The sequence below is a fragment of the Mycteria americana genome, chromosome 3 (assembly GCF_035582795.1).
Source record: "Mycteria americana isolate JAX WOST 10 ecotype Jacksonville Zoo and Gardens chromosome 3, USCA_MyAme_1.0, whole genome shotgun sequence".
In the NCBI taxonomy this organism is placed as follows: domain Eukaryota; kingdom Metazoa; phylum Chordata; class Aves; order Ciconiiformes; family Ciconiidae; genus Mycteria; species Mycteria americana.
This window is the reverse complement of record NC_134367.1, coordinates 121,742,589-121,760,403: the sequence shown is the minus strand read 5'-3', so window position 1 is coordinate 121,760,403 and position 17,815 is coordinate 121,742,589. Positions and strand designations below refer to the sequence as shown.

The following is a 17,815-nucleotide window of genomic DNA, read 5'->3' as shown; positions in this document are numbered from 1 at the left end:
ATTCCAAAGCAATATGTAATGAGCCAGTACCTCCATTTATCATGAGTTCATTTGAATATTGGAGTCCCTACATAACACTGCAGGCAGGTTTGATTTATTATTATTTTTTTTTAAGTAGCACCTTTAATTCCCGAACGGCTGGCTATCAGCACTACAGGGGCACAGCAGGGCTAGAGGTGAGCAGCTGGGCAGCACAGCACCTCTGGTCTGTTAGGCAATAGCATGTGAGGTGCAAAGGGCTGTCCTGCTCATCCACCCTCAGCCCTCCTGGGAAATAGCACTCACACCAGGGAGAAACCAGCCATCTCCGACCCTGCTCTGAATGAAAGGAGCTGGAAATCCCTCCAAGGGGGATGTTGCTTTTAGCCCTGCGCACTCAGAGTGGAAGCCCAGGGAGCACTGGCACCAGACAGCTCCAGCTACCACTTCTTTAGCCAAAGCCGACAGGATCTCATCCCTTCCCCCCTCCAGTGTACAGCATCCCATGAAACACCCAGGTTTTACACAGTGGCTTGCTAGCCTGAGTTAAATGAAAGAATAAGAAAGCTTGGTGCTGTGCAGAAGAGTTCAGAGAGCTGGGGTTCCTGCACACCAGGACCTCTGCGGTCCTTGGTAATGTCCCAGGAGGAGAGACAAGCTGCAGGGAGTTCCCAACACACACGCTTCTGCCCCTCCAGACAGGCTTGCACTTACTTCTGGTTTCACATCTCCTATCCTAAAGCTGCTGTTGCATGCTGTGCTGGAGGAATAAAGACATCCCCCTGCTTCAAATCTCCCCTCACAGCCTTTTAGAAGCTGAGCTTTCCCCTTATCAGAGGTCTCTCCAGCCCAGGGCGAGCACATGCAGCCTCCCAGGATCAATCAGAGCCTAGAGACTCACTTATTTCTTGGAGAACTGCAGGCCTTGAGAGTAGCAGCTGCTGAACCAGGCGAAACCTACAGGAGACATGATGTGGTGCCATTGGTTTTCCTTTCAGCAGAGGACAAAGGGCTGAGGTTCTGTAAGTACCCCAAACACCATTTCAGCACCAAAGATGAGCATCTCCCATGTGCTGCAAAACCCTGAGCAGTGCACTCATGAGACGCCTCTGTACTGGACCCTGGCACCAACCTAAATAGTATCCAGTACCTCCCAGAATAATCCCAACTGCACCAAATGTCACATATATCTATACGTATCTATGTGTGTGTGCATAACCATGTATAACTATATATAGTCATTATATAAAATCAGCTCCTAACAGCAAACTCTAGACAGGGAAAATGGTCTGGCCAGCATAAATTATACAAACAAAAGCAAATGCAAACCCCCTATTTAGACACTTCAGCTTAAGTGTTTTGCTAGAGAAGCCAGTCTTGAATTTATCAGCCTCTTGTTTGACCAACTCTGAAGAAGCAGGAAACAATCACACTGCGACTGTAACATCTCTCTTGCCCCTAGCATTTGAGCCAACTCTCCTTGCAGGGAAAGGGGACCTGTAATTTGTGAGCTGCACTTCTGTGGCTGCAACTGCAGGAGAGCCTTTTCCTCCCCCTCTCTTGTTAATTGGAATTTCCCAGGTGTGGGTTTGTTTTGCAGGAGAAGAGCAAGGCCTACCTCTGTCTTGTTTTCCTCTTTCCTCAGTGGCAGCTCTATATTTGGGGAACCTACAGCAGCAGTGGGGTTTGCAGTGCTCTGACAGGCAGGAGAGGAAACACACCGCGTTGAAAGTAGAGCATGAACTCCCTTGTGATCCTGCAAGCGTTCCCTCGTCCGCCTCTACCTGTTTGGGTTGCTGAGAAGAAACTAGAGCCTATTATCAGGCCTGCTTCTTTGTCAGGTGTTTCTTTGATGTAAATTCAACCATGATCAAATGTGCTGATCACAGCAAATAGCCAAGGAGTAACAAACATGCAAACTGCACAGTGACCTGCAGAGATTAGAGCAACTCAGGCTGTAGACAAATCGGGAAGATTAAACACAAATGAGCTAAGAAGCCTTGGGAGAAGTACCCAGGGAGACAAAAATAAGCAACGCAGACAGAAAATAAGAGAACAAGGCAGACCAAACATTGAACAGACCCTACTAGTACATAAATCAAAGTCTTCCCCCGCCTCCCAATACTTTAGCTTTACCCTAATGCTTCTGCTCTAAGGAAGTCAGTGCTAGGCTCACTGCAGGGAAGCAGGCTGAGAGAAACCCTTAGCGCATCTTTGCTGTATTCTGCCTGTCACACCATTGGGACTGCAGAACCAACTCAGCCCTTATAGAGGGAAAAACAGCCTTCCCCCCTGCCCCTTTTCATTTTTTTGGTCATCCTTTTTTCTTTCTTTTTTTTTTTTTTTTTAAGAACTTCTGGAGAGCTGCTGACAGGAGTTCCTTGCAATCAGAACCGCCTTGCTAATCTCAGGGTCTGCAGAGTCCACCTTCACTTACAACCCTGCATATTGAAGGAAAGCCTACCTGGAGCTAATGGCACTATTGATAGCCATCTTCCAGCAGTCTTCCCAAGCCTTCCTGTGACTTTCCCAAGCGCAGAGGACCAGGAGGCTTGCAAGGCCAGAAAAATCACATGCACATATATAATGTGATGCAATTCCATGGCTGTACAGCTTCTCCTCCCGCTTTATATTGGGGACGCATATGCTAAGGTACAGTCTAGAGTTCCTCACACGCCTCATGCTGTTCGAACACACCACAAATATGTCCCTGCCTGGAGCACAACAGCATCTTGAAAGGTTTCTTTACAATGTGGAGAGTAGGGCTATTCTTTTGAAGGTGGAAATATTTAATTTGGGGCAGCATAGTATAGCATTGCATTACTTCATTTTTCATCTGTGGCCAGTAGTGATGTCATCACCCTGCAAGCTCTCAGATTTGAGGACCATTACTGATTTAGGGACCACTTAGCAGTATGCCACATGGCAGAAGGGTATTAGACACCCAAATTCATGGAGAAAACAGAGCACCTGAGAAAGAAGTACTTTTTGCACTAACCAACCTTTCTGCAGCTAAATGGGATCTACTGCCTTCCTAGGGGCATACTTATCTTTCAAATCCCATAGTTGTAGACAACACTTTCTGTATCCCTCAAGAAATGAACTTCTCTAACAGCAACACTGGGAAACCTGTAAAATTCCTCCTGCAACATGCTAAAATCCCCCTTGCTGCTGCATACCATGGCTCTTTCCACCATCACTTGCAAATCAGGGTAGTGACATTGTGTTCACACTTGCAAAACCAGAAGAAATGTTCAACCCTGCTGATCAGAAGAGGCGGAGTAAGATCAAGATGTCAGCGAGGCAGATTTCTGCACACAAGGCCTATTATTTGCTAATGAGATTTCAGCTGCGATCCTCCCCACTTACATCCCTGAGATCAAAACACACTTCAGAGATCAGAATGCTCAGAAAGGTTGACAGCAAGTCCTGAACTATCTCCCCTAATGTGCAGTGCTGTTAGGCTGGCGTGGGCAGTGCCAAACCTCACCGGTGCTAGTGAGGGTCTATAGCTGAAGCGTGCATCAGTCCAACGCTGGTCTATTTTTCTCCTGGGGGTTCAGGGGTGCATGTTTAAATGACACAGTGCAACCCAACATGCAACACACCAGCTTAGCAGAGCCACGATCCACATGCAGTTTACAGAAAAAACTGCAAGGGGATCAGCACACATTTCAGAAGGCAGAGGTAAATGCCATCTTTCTCGCCAGGACTGAAGTAAGGTCTGCAAGTCCTGCAGAAATCACTCAGAGCTTCCAGGTATTCACTATCCCTATATGCTGGACCCCCGGCTGCTACGCAGCACTACCCATGCAGGCCAAAGGGAACTACAGTACTAATAGCACCTGAGGGGCTGACCCCATCTATCTTGTTTTCTTAAAACCTGCTCAACTCAGAGGTTTAACCCGAGCAGGGCTCAATTGGAAAGTCCAGATCTCCTTCCTACATCCACTCCCAATCTCAGGGGAAGGTGGCTGTCACGAAGAGAAGGGAATTCAAGCATGCACACTGAAACATTTCAGTAGTTTCCCGAGACAGGCTAATCTCCAAAGTGCCAACATGGTCCTCCAGTGCACTGCCGAAACACTGGGAATAGGAGCCTGTGCCAGCTGCAATGGTCCTACAAGCTGGAAAGGAGTAAAATCCCTACCTCTTTGGTCCCGGACTGGGAGAGAATTGGCTCAGGCCGCCTCCTGAATGAAAGGGCAGCTTTCCTAATGACTGAGCTCACACTGCCAGCCCGCTAAGGAGCTGCATTGATTTGAAACCTAAAGGACAGCTGTTTGTGCCTCCCTTTCCACCCTGCTTCCTCCTCCCTGGCCAAAGGAGAAGGAAAGCTGCCAGAACAGACTTTATCTAGGTGGACAAGGAGAGAGAGAAAGAGAGGGGATATCCCCCAAAAATGGAAAAGGAGGGAAAACTGTACCCTTAAGAGCATAAAGCAGCTATACAACTGCTCATTTTGCCATTGTCAGAGGGAGTCCAAGAGAAAGTGGAGTAACCTGCAATAGTCCTAACAGCTGCTAAACACCCATCACCAGCTGCATGTTGATTCTTAACTCACTTCAGCATTAACTAAGTGACAAAAGGCTTTAGTGCTCCTAATGAAAACACAGTCCCTGCACTCAGTAAAATAACACAGCCATGAAAAAGACCCTTTTTGGTAGTAGAATTCGTATGCAAACAGGTTTCAGGTCCAAGTTGCTGAGATTGGGACAAAACATTTGATGAGATTCGGGGCTGGGCGGGAGAGGAAAGGGAGGGTTTGAAGGTAGGTGCGTGTGTGGGACACTTCATGTCTGCTTTCAATTTGGTTCCAAAACAGCCATGCTTTTGTATTTGTGCTAAGGCTTCCTGTAGTTTAAAAGCCAAAATGTGATCAGAAAAAGCCTTATGGACCCTGAGCCAGCCTTTGCATTTTTGAAAGAGCCTGTTAGATACTTTCCACTCTGCTCTGAACTCCTGTGGAAGCTGCTCCCAGACTCTTCTGCAAGGCTGCTGTGAGGAACTGAAGGGCCTCAGGAAGAGATCCAGCAAAACTTTTGCCTCGTCTTCTGTAAACTCTTTGGGCTGGTGAGCATAAAGGAGTAAGAAAACAGAAGTCCAACAACTCGTGGAGTGTCTGCACACAGCTGCCAGTGTTCACTTGTTCTTTCCAGGCAGTCTCCTCACACCCTTCTTTTCCCCAGCTGAAAAAGACCTGAAAAACCAGCTCCAACCACAGCAAAAATTACAATTCAGTCAGTATCACAGCTCTGCAGACCTGAGTGACAGCCTGAGGGGACACTAGAATAGACACTAGACAGAGCCAGTTCTGCCATGACCACACACGTCTTCTGCACATCCTACTGTACATCAACCTGCTCCTCTGACCATATAGCTGTCCACTGAGTTTGGAAAAGCACGCTGGGATGAAGTTGTGTGGCAGGAGCAGCAGGACTGCCCTCCCTTTCCCTGGGTCACGTGGCCAAGACTTGTTGCTATCCCAAGCAATAGGGTAGATCCTGACTAGCATGTTGTTTTGATATTTATATGAACAGGCTGCAGTTAACAATTAGAAATATCGCTGGGACTGGCACTGGAGAAGCCAATTTGTCTGTTTCTTTTACTACTAGAGTTAGACTCTGTTACAGATAAATTCCCCAAAGAGGCACAGGGTGCTGTAACACCACCACCAAAAGTGGTTGGGTTGGGATGGGAGGGCTTGTTCTCCCCAAGATACAACATACAAGTCCAAAAGGCTTACCCCTCTGCAGAGCCGGCCAGCTCTGACACAGTGAGGCTCATGAGGACAGAGCTGAACATCACAGTGGTCTTTAGGGTTTGTACTGCAGCAAGGTTTGCGGTGCTCTCTGTAGTATGGCACAAGGCCACAACTGCCTGAGGTATGCTGGACAACTCCTTTTCCTATGAGGCATCCTCCTGAGCAGCTGGAGGCCAGTCAACAGATTAAGGTGTGATCCAAAGAACTTGCTTTTCTCCCCTTGTGTAATGCCCTCTGAAGACCAGCTCAGGCAAGACAACACTTCCTGCCATTTATGAGATTAAGGCTGTCTTGAAAACCACACCTGGCTTCAGTAAGCTGCCCTCACTGCAGTTCTTCACTGTCTGAGGGAAACAAACACCAAGTGTTTTATCGCTTAAAGATTTAAAAACAATTGAGACACAATTCACTGGAAAAGCAGAGACAAAGGCACAGAGAAGGCTGCTGAGCTGAGCTGAAACTGCCCCTCTGCTTCCCCTCCCTCCCCATTTAATAACTTCATTGCTTTAAATACGGGAAGTGAGGCTCACAGAATGACAACAATCCTGGTAGGAAACCTACTTGTATTCTGAGTGGATTTATTTGCTAGATCTGGTGTCAACCACGCAAATGCTTGCAGCGTGGGACTGCGCATGCATGTGTACTAATAAACCCCTGATGGTCCAGCCCTAACAAGTAAGGATCAGTCACAACAGCTGAACTACCAGCACTAGCATAGGTGTAGCAGGTCAGCAGCAAACGCCACCTTGGTCACACAAACAGTGAGGACACAGGCAGAAGCCCAGCAGAGTACCTTAGGGCATATAGCCTGAGAGGGTCAGCTTCATTTTGATGCCACAGTTCAGTTTATTGCACACATGGGTACATATTCTAAACATACAAAACTATGCCAAAAGGATCATCATTATTGCACATGGAAAACCATGCTAAAAAGGATCATTAAATCTGCTTAGGCAAATATTAAAAAAAAATAGCTATACCACCTTAATTTGACTCTCCTTTGAATTAGTCTTTAGTTACAGAGTCTCTTTATTTTGTTTTCCACAGGACCACAGTCTCTTTTGGTTCAATAAGAAGTATTTTTTTGCCCCTTCACATTCTACAAGTAGTCCCAAGCCTTATTTAAGGCACACAATCCAATTCCTATATGGAGTATAGTATTAGAAACCTCTGCAGGTATGTGCCCTAATGTTAGGTGAGTATAGTCCTGACAAAATCAGTGGATCTGCAGAGGAAGATTCAGAGCCCCTAAACTAGGAACATACTTCTCTTTGGTGACCATATAGTGAATCCAGACGTAAGACAATGAGCATTCCCCTATGCCCAAGATGTGTGTGACACCTCTATCACGCGAGTCCTTCTCAGATGTCACTGACAAACTACAAAGAGGAGCACAGCATTTCAGACAGAGTTGATCTTTGCAACCCTGCTGCAACAGTGTATATTACAGATTTAAGAACAGGTTGACAAGATGAAAACAAGAGCTCCAGCAGTTTTGGGTGCTTAGCACATGCACCTGACCCCTGGTGTTGCAGAGCCCTGACTGTATACCAGACAAGCAAAGCTTCTAACTGCTTAAGCTACATCCCAGAGCAATTAGCATTTCTGCACATCCCAATCAGGCAACTCATGCTGGGCACCAAATGACAGAAACGCACAAGTGACCTCCTGCAAAAAAGACAGCCTGGCCAGCTGCTTCAAGCCAGGAGAGCACCACACTCCACTGTGCCTTCTCCGGAGTTTCCACATAAGGCCATCCTTTCTCTTTAGCTATATGAAGCAAGGGCCCTGCAGAGAAGGGTTTCACTGCACTACGCTGATTCAGAGAATAAATCTGCGCAGGGCATGAGGCAAGGATCGGGTGAAGACAGGATGTAAGTAACGACTGTCACATTGCAGATGCATGACAGGACTGAAGCTGCAGTTCCAAATCACAGCAGTGGAGCTTAGCTTTTGAGGAATTGATTTTATACCTACAGTCTGGATTTATAATGTACCTCCTTATCTAAAAATAATTTTTAAAACAGGTCTTCTAACATCTGGACTTGTATCAATGCTAAAACATGCACCAGTAGCTGCATATAAACCCTCATGTCTGCAGTCCAGCTCTCTACCAAAAATAATTGATAGCAATAGCAGGCTGTTGCAACACATGCAACTTACACTCACCCGATGGGTTTGACACATTTTCTCTGCAGTATAGTAACACAGAGGCTTGGGTCTCCAAGGCTCAGTTCCAGATTTTGGAGAAACACAGCCAGTGGGCACAGTGTGTGCGCCTGTAATCCATCCCAGGCTTCTCTCCTCTCCAAATGCCCCTGCTCCTCATGCTTGTATCCCACTTTCTCCACCACCTGCTCTTCCTATAGCTATCCCAGCTGCCTACACTCCAAGTCCTGCTTCACCTTCTTATTTCCTCTACTCAGAGCTTCTCCTGAGCTCTTGCTTTATATTTTCTTGCAGCTCCTCCTCACCCTGTTTTTAGCCATCTGAATTTGAATGTGGTGTTTCTCCCCATCTCCTTTCATGCTCAAGGTTCCCCTAAGAGAGCAGACCAGGCTGCTTACTGCCTTTGGTGGCTGGGCTCTTCAGCACAGAGGTCAGATTATGAAAAACTTCTCTGCTTTTGTAGCAGACACTCCTAGCAGGTGCTATGCAATTATTAGATGCCATATGCTTTTATAAATTATATATAGTGTATTTTGCAACTATCCTGTATTTTCAGGCTGCTCTGAAATTTCAAAGATAATTATACAGAGGTACAGAACTGGCACAAAAGAGTTGCACCTAGATGTAAGCAATTGGGCCAAGGCTGATCAATCCATCTTTCATGCACTGAGCTAAGCGTCCCTCGCATCCTATAAGGACTACTAGATATTGAGCCCAAGTGCAGCGGTCCTGCAGTCCAACAACAAAACTTTCCACATGCCGATTTCATTACCAGGTAAAATTGTGTACAACAATCCAATGTGATGAAGGGTTAACTTCAGTACATACTAATTGCATTTGAGGGCATCTATGTACATTATTTGTAAGCTTTATTTTTGGCATCTCAAAATGAATCTGTCAAGCTAACGATATTCTGAGAAGGTCTTAACATTTCAAGTGCTGTGGGAAGTACAGCACTGCTAACACCTGCAGCAGGTGGTAATGCTCCCGATAAGTCAGCACTGAACCACTGAGTGTCAGAGTGCAGTCTTTTGGATAATACAAGCAGAGTCCAGCTCTCCTTAGCAGTCATTCAGGGGCCTGCAGCTCGCTTCACAGTGGGAGTTTTGGACTTCGCTTCACAGCCGTGTTCCAACTCAGGCAATTGCATCTGAACCAAGTGTCCTCTGCTGCTTCTGTTGGATGGGCACATAAGCGGCTCACTATTAAATGACACTAGTTCTTGAGTGAATGTGATACACATTGTCATGTTTGATGACAAGGCACAGCAACACGTATGTGCAAAAGTATCAATTACCATCCTGCCCATAAATCTACTGGCAAGATTAAACTAGATAAAGCATACCGTGTCAACAGGAACAGCATGGAAGGACAAGCCTGATGCAGCCAGATCAGCTAGACAAAACTTTCTGCACAAGAACAAAGCTGCCTGTACAAGACAGGAGGAGAGAGCTAGAGGAGCCTGTCTGTCCATCCCACAACTGACAAGAAAGAAGGAGGCTTAAGCTAGGAGACAAAAAGCAATGCTACATTTTAAGGCAAGCAGCATCAACCTCAAAATGCTGAATTTAGATGGAAGATTTATGTCTTTCAGCAGCGTGAAGGTCTGTGGGATGCAATTGGGGGGGGGGGGGGGGGGGGGGCAGAAAGAACATAAAAACCCCATAAACACACTCTAGGTAGTACCAGGTTTCACAAAGTTTCAGATTGGTACATCAGTCACAACAGAAATCTCCTTTCCCCCCTGCCATTTCTTCCCCCTCCCCCATCTACGGCAGGCCACCAGTATTGCACTTGGAGACTGGAAGACAAATGGGCAGCTGCCTCTAGAGGCAATTGTGAGGAGACTAAAGATCAACTTGCAGCTGGCACTTCCACCCCCACCTCTCCTTAATACTTCAGTCCACTTGCTGCTAGACAAGGATCATGAGTCAGCTCCTAAACATATTCCCCTTGAAACAATAGCTATAGCTCTCTGCTGCAGCTATACCACTACTCTGGCTCCAAGGGACACGCCAGTTATGAAAACAAAAGGACTGATTTTAACCTACAGCAGCCCAACACCAGAACTGAATGATATAATAAGCATGCACTAAAGAATACTGTGCTAAACCTGAGAGATTAGCAAAGCTAATTTTGACATGTAACAGGCATGAAGTCAGTACTGTAATGAAAATCTGCAGAAGAAGCAAATAGAAGTGTTTTTGGGGCTACATGGTCAAGCAGATGGCTTTTGCATAAACCTTTCCAGCTACAACAGGGTACAGTTTGATACCACAGCACTGTACTCTGCAGTACTAAGTAGAGGGCAAAGGAGCCAATTTAGCCTTTACAAACTAACTTTATCACAACCGCTGCTCTCTCAATTCCGAGTAGCCACTGCTCACTGAAACTCCTGCGTTCACAAAGGTAGAACTCCAGCGCTCATCTCTTGAGGACATTTCAAGAAGTAAAAAGCTTCCTTTCACAAGGACAACATTTCAGCTTACCAGCTAATGACATCACACTCCAACTTTAACTTTTCTGACCCAAGTGCTGTCAGACAATAGAGAATTCAAAGAAGAGGTAAGAAAATGCATTGGAGATTTCTCAGAACTAGATGTTAAATGATGAACTGGTGGTGACTACTGAACACTTAAAGAGCTGTGCACACAGTAAAGATTAGACATGGGAGTCTATGCCCCTGCAGAGCACTCTCAAGAAATATCAGCACCCAGAGCATGCCTTACCTGCAGACAGTCCACTGATATCCTCCCAAGAGGGGTTGCTGAAAGAGCTACAAGTGCAAGCTAACACGTTAGGAAACTTAAGCGAATGCCACATTTACATTTTTATTTCTAGCTAAGAAATAGGCAAAACCAGTCGTCCTTTCTCACCTCACCATAATTTGTGTTTCTTACAGCCGAGTATTGCCAATTACTTTGAACAAGTCTCTAACCCAAAATACCGACATGTTTTGAGCCACGTTGCCCTACAAGCCAGAAGGCAAGTTGGAGACAGAAATAAAAGACTACAACACGTTCAAAGAGACAGGACAATTAAAGAAAAATCTGCTTCTCCTTTTGCAGGACCCCTCACAGGTGTGTGTTGTGGGACTGTGCAACACAAATTAGAAGGTTCTACTGTTAATGCAGTACATCGATTTTACCATCAAAGAAACGTGAATAATGTATACATTCTATATAAAATGATAGCAGACTATATACGTATGTATCTTTTAAATTATTTTATTTTGTGTAAGCTAAAAGGAAATTTACACACTTAAATCTCAAAAGACCTTGGGCATGCACATTGACCTTTTTAGAGGTTCTTCTACATAGCTCTCTTTTTTTCCATAGGAATTTCCCCAGACATTTACAACCCATAGTTTTTACTGTATATACAGCCTAAAACCATAGCAATCTATGATTATGTCATTTTACACTGTGCAAAATCAAACAGGAATAGTGGTACAACAGAACATAAAAATTTTTAACAGGTAAATTTCATTGTAAGACATTCATATAGTTTTGGTCCTTCTTTTCCAAATAAAACTGATTAAAAGCAGACAACCTTCTAATGACCAAAAAAAAAAAAAAAAAAAAATCAAGTGTTTAGACAGTGATCCATAACTGGAACAAGAAGTTACTGACAGCATACCTTTCAAAAGGCTATATAGTGACAGAGCCGTACTACTGAAGTTTAAGAACATAAAAATTGATCAGCCAACCAATCAACCAGGGGGAGGGGAGGGGGGAGAAGAAAAGGAAAAACACATCTTAAGCTTGTTAAAACAGAAAAGAAATTATTGGGTTTTAAAGAAACAACAATAACTGAAAACCTGGAAAGGGACAATTTAACCTTTTGGGTTTTTTTTCCCCAGCAACACCTATTTTAATATATGCAGGAAAGAAAAAGATGCTCAATGAAATCTGAAAGCCTTTAAGGGGGACTTCACAGATTGTGAAGACTGAAGTTTTCATTATGTGTTTCTAGGATTTTTTTAATTTTTTTTTTTTAAACTTTTTAAAGTTTTGTAAGAAGGACACCACCAGTGTATTTCACAAAGACATAAATGTATATACCCCAGCACAACAAAAAGAATAGATCTTCAAAAAGATTTACCCCCAATTATTTACATTTTTCTCTCATATAAATTTAGGACTCCAGTATGTAAATAAATATACATTACTATGTATACCTTTCTAGTGCTGCTTACCAACAAATCATCTGAACTTGATTTTTTTTTTTTTTTAATTAAAGCAAGATTGCTTTTTACAACCCACAGAGGGAAGGAAAAAAAAAAAATCAATAGAAAACGTCCAATTCACATCACTTTAGTCTACCTTTTCTTGGCAGCTGGTTGAAGGTGTTAATGTGGCTGGGAACATCAACACCTTGGCATGCATGAAAGTTAAGTCAGGAAGGCTAGAAATCACCTTGGCAGCCTCTTCACTAAGATGTTCTTCCTTTTTAGGCTTCCTGTTGAGAAGAAAAGAACGAAGTGCATTAATCCAGTACCTGATATCCCTTGGATCACTGAAAGAACCACTGACTGAAGCTACTGAAGCTACTTTGTGAAAGAACCACTTCTGTAAACTACTTGAAGGTAGTCTAACATTGTAATACCTACCTGCCTACCAACAAAATTTTAACATAGAAAGTCAGCAAAATGTTCCTGAATATTGTTGCAATAAGGAAAAAAAAAGATTTTCTATTCAGATGCTAATTTTTATATATATATTTTTTTTTTGGCAGGTTCCAGCATGCCATTCTGGGACTACTCACTTGAAGAAACAACCAAGCCCATATTCTAGGGATAAGACAATAGGAGCATTAGTTCTAAACTACCTAAATCTGGTATAATCTTTCAAAATAAAATGAAAAAAATCTTGAAAGGATATTAAGAAGTTCCTAACTTACTTCTTAATACTTTTAGAGTAAGAAGAAGGTACTTATGCTGTGTTTCTGACATGACCATACTCAGATTATACATCATACTGCTCTATATCGTGATCCACAAACCCTTTTTTCCCCCTAGGGCTCATCAGCAGTAAAAGGTGGCTCACAACTTGTAGCTACTTGCTTTGAAATGCAGTAGTATGTGTAGGCATAATGATACATGCAGCAGTTTGGGAATCACTGGTGTTTACTTTGCCTTTTGCATTATTCACAATAATTACTGAACGCAAATGAATAAAGAGGTCTGAATCCCATGTCGCTTGATTCCCACTATCATGCAAGAAACTCCTATTTCCTAAGTAAAATGAAGACTGGCTCAGGCTGCTACAGAAGACCCCCCTCCCCTGCTCAAACGCACATACTTTACAGACGTCTGGCTTATCTTGAAGAATGCTGCCTATTACTAGAAAAACTGAATCAAGTGTTATTCCAGTTCCAAAAAGGCACCTGCTGCACCCTGCAACGACATTAGAAATTCTAGCTAAATAAGCTCCCCCATCTTTGGGGCAAAAAGCCGAGTCAAAAGGCTTGAACCAAATAAACTGCCTTTCCCTAGAACACTTCAGAAATTTCCTTTCTATATCTCGTCTTAGCTATAAACTTTAAACCAAGCCCATGAGAGGGCAATCACCACTCTGATCACGAAGCAGCATGTACTTATATTTTCTTTTGTCAGCACCCATCAGGATTGTTTCCTGAACTGATCAGAGATCAGGGGAAAGCAAGGGGCTATGTGTTTGCTTCAGCAGCAGTCTCAGAATTTCTTAGCATGAAGGAGAAGAAAAAAAAGAGCTGGAGTCAAACTCATCCTTGACATCACTGATCATTGTGTTGACACTGAACTATCACTTTTGTTTGCTACTTGAAATCTCCACTTGATGAAAGATCTCTAGATGAGGCAGCCTAGATACTAAATCTGACTTTCCTTCACTAGAATAGCAATATTTTCTTTTCTCTGCTGCAGTGGAATTTCATGAGCCACTGACTAGGCAGATTACCAAATTCTGGAGGATAAACAAAGCTGTGTGCTGGATTTATTGAAGGAAGAAGCAGAGAGCCAATATGTGCCTCCTTCTCTAACAACTTCACAGTCAGCTCTGTTTGCACTCGAAGGACTATCTCTGAGCTGTTGAAATGTGGTTGTCACCCACCACTGCGTTATCAGGATCTGGTGCCACTATTAGTAATCACTTACCACAAGCCTCTTAAAGGTACAAACTCCTGGTGATCAAGGACTTACAGCTAACAAAGGAGTGTTTGACAGAGGAAGCCAAAGGAAGAGGGCTGACTCAGAGATCTGCATTAAAAGGAGTTCCTGTAATTGTTAATCAGGCACCGAGATGGAGCTCACACACTCCTTGCTATTTATATGCCTCTTCCTCCTCTGCTCAACTGGGGCATGCTAAGAAATGGCACTGCTGGGGCCCAGAGGCAGTGCTGCATTTTATTTGGTAATCATACAGAGGACCTTTATCACAGGATGATGCTATTGCTCCTGCTGTACTAGCTGGGCTCTGCAACATCACCGCAGAACATGCACACCAGTGAGCAGAGTCAGATGTGAATCTCACCCGATTACTGAATGCTCCCCTCCCAGCTGGAGGCCCTTTGCAATAATTTTTCTACTTAACACACTCTGTAAAAAGTATCTATAAAGAAGGACAAGCTAACACACACGGCAAGCATTATTTAACTATGACCAAGTTACAGATATAGATACAATCACTTTGCAATGAGGCTCAAAACCTTTTTTAAAATCATCTCAGTGCAGAGAGGGATGAGAGCCTGAAGTCTCCATTCCTCAATGGAGAGGGGCAGGTTCCTCCGGAAGACAATGAAACTGGACACTGCAAGTACCCTTTCTGGGTAGCAGTCAGCGCCTTCGGTAGCAAATATCACCAGAGCAAACCCTAAAGAATAACTTACTAACTCTCTAAACTTAAAAGACAAAGTAGTATCATCACTGCAGACTGGTTTTACCCTAAAACTTACCAAATTGCCTAATAACTGTGATGCCTTTTGATAGAGGCAAGAGAAAGAACCATGTCAGGTCCATTAATTTCAGTCACCACTTTTGCTGAAGATGTTCCCACTGTCAAGAGAATCTTTTGCTAAACCTTGGTTGGTGGGGACCATTGCAGAGCTTCTATGGGTGCACTCTTCATTTCTAGCTACCGTGGCTTACAGAACAGACACCCAAGGGGATTGTCAGTGGCAGCTGTACTACCTCTGCCTGCTTTGGAACCAGAACTTTGATTCCTAAACCACTAAAGGACCCAGCCCTGGCTCAAAACAGGGTCCCTGCCTATTCAGGTATTAAAACTACCTTTTACAGAACACTTTGCCCCCATCCATCTCTTCTCTTGCACTAGGTTACAGTTCCTCCCAAGACAGAGGGGATGCCCTTACCCAAGCAAATAATTGCAAGTCCTTCTACCTGTTGGCATAAAGTTTCCTTTTCAAAGGCATGTTAATACTAAGCTGCAAGAAATTAGCAGACTGACAGGCAGGAAAGCTGTTGGAAGAAAATGTAGCAAGAAATAGGGAATGCTTTGTCGATGCATCACTGACACCTCACTGTTCTGTTTTGCATTCCAACCCCTTCCTGCAGCTTTCAAGCCTTTCAGGACTTCAGCCATCTCTCATATTTGCAAAGCATTTTGTGGATAGCACCAGCAAGGCCAGGCTCTAATAGCAACGAGTTGATTAGAGAAATGCACTTTAAAAAAAAAATTCACTCTAAGACTTAGCCTGCTCCATCCAACACCACCTACAAGGAGTATTTCCAGTTTAAATGAGGGTTTCAGCCATTTCTTGGAAAGGTATCAGTGCTCTGCTTTCCTTCAAAAAGACAGCAGATAAACTTTTGATCTCTACCAATTCTATGGAACGAGGCAAGGCTGCAGAGTCTCTGTGAAGTGCCATACTGGATCCCTGACCTTCAACACTTACTGCTACTGTCAAGGTTTCAGGCTTAAGCTGAGGGGGAAGTTCCCCTCCTCTCCCAACACTTTCCTTCTGAGAAACTGACTTTGCAGCTTCAAGAGACAGCCCCATCTTTTGCTTGCAAACTATTTCAGGCAAAGACAACTCTTTGCATAGCTTCCTACAGCTGAACAATGGTATTTTCACTCTCAACTTTATCCTCAAAGATCCTGAGTTCAGACAAGTTAGACAGATATGGGATAGCCTTAGCACAACTGAAGTTGACACTGGCCACATCTTCCCTCATCAGTTATCATGAATGGCAAATAGTCCACATTTCCAGGTTGGTAGATGAATGTCATCCTTGTTGAGCTGGCTGTACCCAGCCATTCCTATTTTAAAGTCTCCAGTTCATTAAGAAAAAATTAAAAAAATTTCCAAAGAAAACCAATTGTATTAGAAAAAGCTAACATACTGCAACGTATTTGGCATACTGCTGAGATAAGACCTTCTCATATCTCTGAAGGTTTCTTGCTTGAAAAACAGAAAAACAGACTGCTTTTCTTTTGGAGAGCATGAAATAAGAAAAAACACACTTGAAATTTTTAAAATTCAGAGTTGACAAACACATACAAAATGTATTGAACAGGGAAAACAGCTGCTTTAAAACAGCTAATCCTTGTGTGTGTCTGAACTTAACCACCAAGTCTGAGGTCCCCAGCCTCTTCCTACAGCCTGATATATTGCTACAGCACAGATCTAGAACCTCTTCCTTATCAGTAAGCAATGCTCTCCACAACAGGGGAAGAACTTTGACGTTCTGGATAAAGACCTTTAACAGCACAAGTAAGAGCTTTCAAGTGCACTGTGGAAGCATTGGAAAAAACCCAAACCCCTCATATCAAAAAACAATACAGAAAAATGAAGGTCAACATTCATTTAAGCAAAGCAGACTTCCCTGTTCCTTTGTAAAGAAAAAGTAAGCTAAGACATCTTAAAGCAAGCAAGCAGGTACAAATCTATGAGTGGAGATAAAATTATTAATAAAGATACATTTGGAGTTTGTATGTCCTGCTGTGAATTTGTGGTTACTTTAAAATTAGACTTAGAATATATTACAAAAATATTTCAACTGTAACTATGTTTTCTAATTAGTGAAAGTCAAACTTTCTCACTAGTGTATCTTCAGAAAGAGTATATGCACTCCATGGATAGAAAAACAGGCAATCCAAAAGCTGAGACACAAAAATCAGCACTGAAGTGTGGAGTTCCCTCTACTGGTTCTCCCTTGAAATTTCATGCCTTGTTGATCTTTTTTATTCAGTGTTCACTTTGAACGTTTTCACTGCACAAGAACTAGCAAGATAGTTTTCTCAATGAAAGAACATGTTTTAAAAAGAGTTCTTGAAAATTATAGTTTTAGTCATTTTAAGAAAGCCAGCTATCTCCCACCATTACAAATCACTACATTTGCCACAACTCTTCAACCGTGCCTCCTCTCAAGTGCTATGCTGCATGGAAACGCATCTAGTTTTAGAGTGCTGAATAAACCCTAAAGCTCACTTACGAGTGAAGATATGTTACTATCTATTAGTTGCAAAGCAACTAAATATGTGTTGCATGTTGAAGCATGCACTTCCTAAACAACAGAAATGATTTACTTGGTGAGAATCACACAATGATTCTTTTAATGGGCATAGACATTAATTACATGTTAAGACAGTCCAGGATCCTACTGCTAAGATACACATTAAAAAAAATAAACTCAAAGAATACAAGCTTATAAATGGAGAGACTATTCTGTACCCATTCAACAGGCCAGACTTCAAGGAAGACATTTGACACCTAAAGCCTTTATATAGACTACCTATAAAAAAGTACAGAAGAACTTCACATGAGATCCATGAAGCAGAAAGGACATCCTAAACCAACTACATGCTTGTTCCTTAACTTCCAACACTGAAATGAATCTGCTGTTTGGTCACAGAAGTTTTGACAGGTGCTAGAAATATATGGGAAGGGACAAATATTGTCATA

General features: G+C 43.2%; 1 protein-coding gene across 3 annotated transcripts in view; it reads right to left on the bottom strand.

The window, feature by feature from the left end:
- Positions 1-11,147: 11,147 nt before the first annotated feature.
- The window catches only part of AFTPH (aftiphilin), a 48,105-nt gene continuing 41,437 nt past the window's right edge, over positions 11,148-17,815 (bottom strand). For 2 of the 3 annotated variants that reach the window (XM_075496840.1, XM_075496841.1), the window contains one exon: positions 11,148-12,373. In XM_075496840.1, the coding sequence (XP_075352955.1) occupies positions 12,229-12,373 (145 nt within the window). In that variant the 3' untranslated portion in view covers positions 11,148-12,228. The remainder of the gene's footprint in view (positions 12,374-17,815) is intronic. The other variant, XR_012774917.1, reaches the window with a different exon arrangement.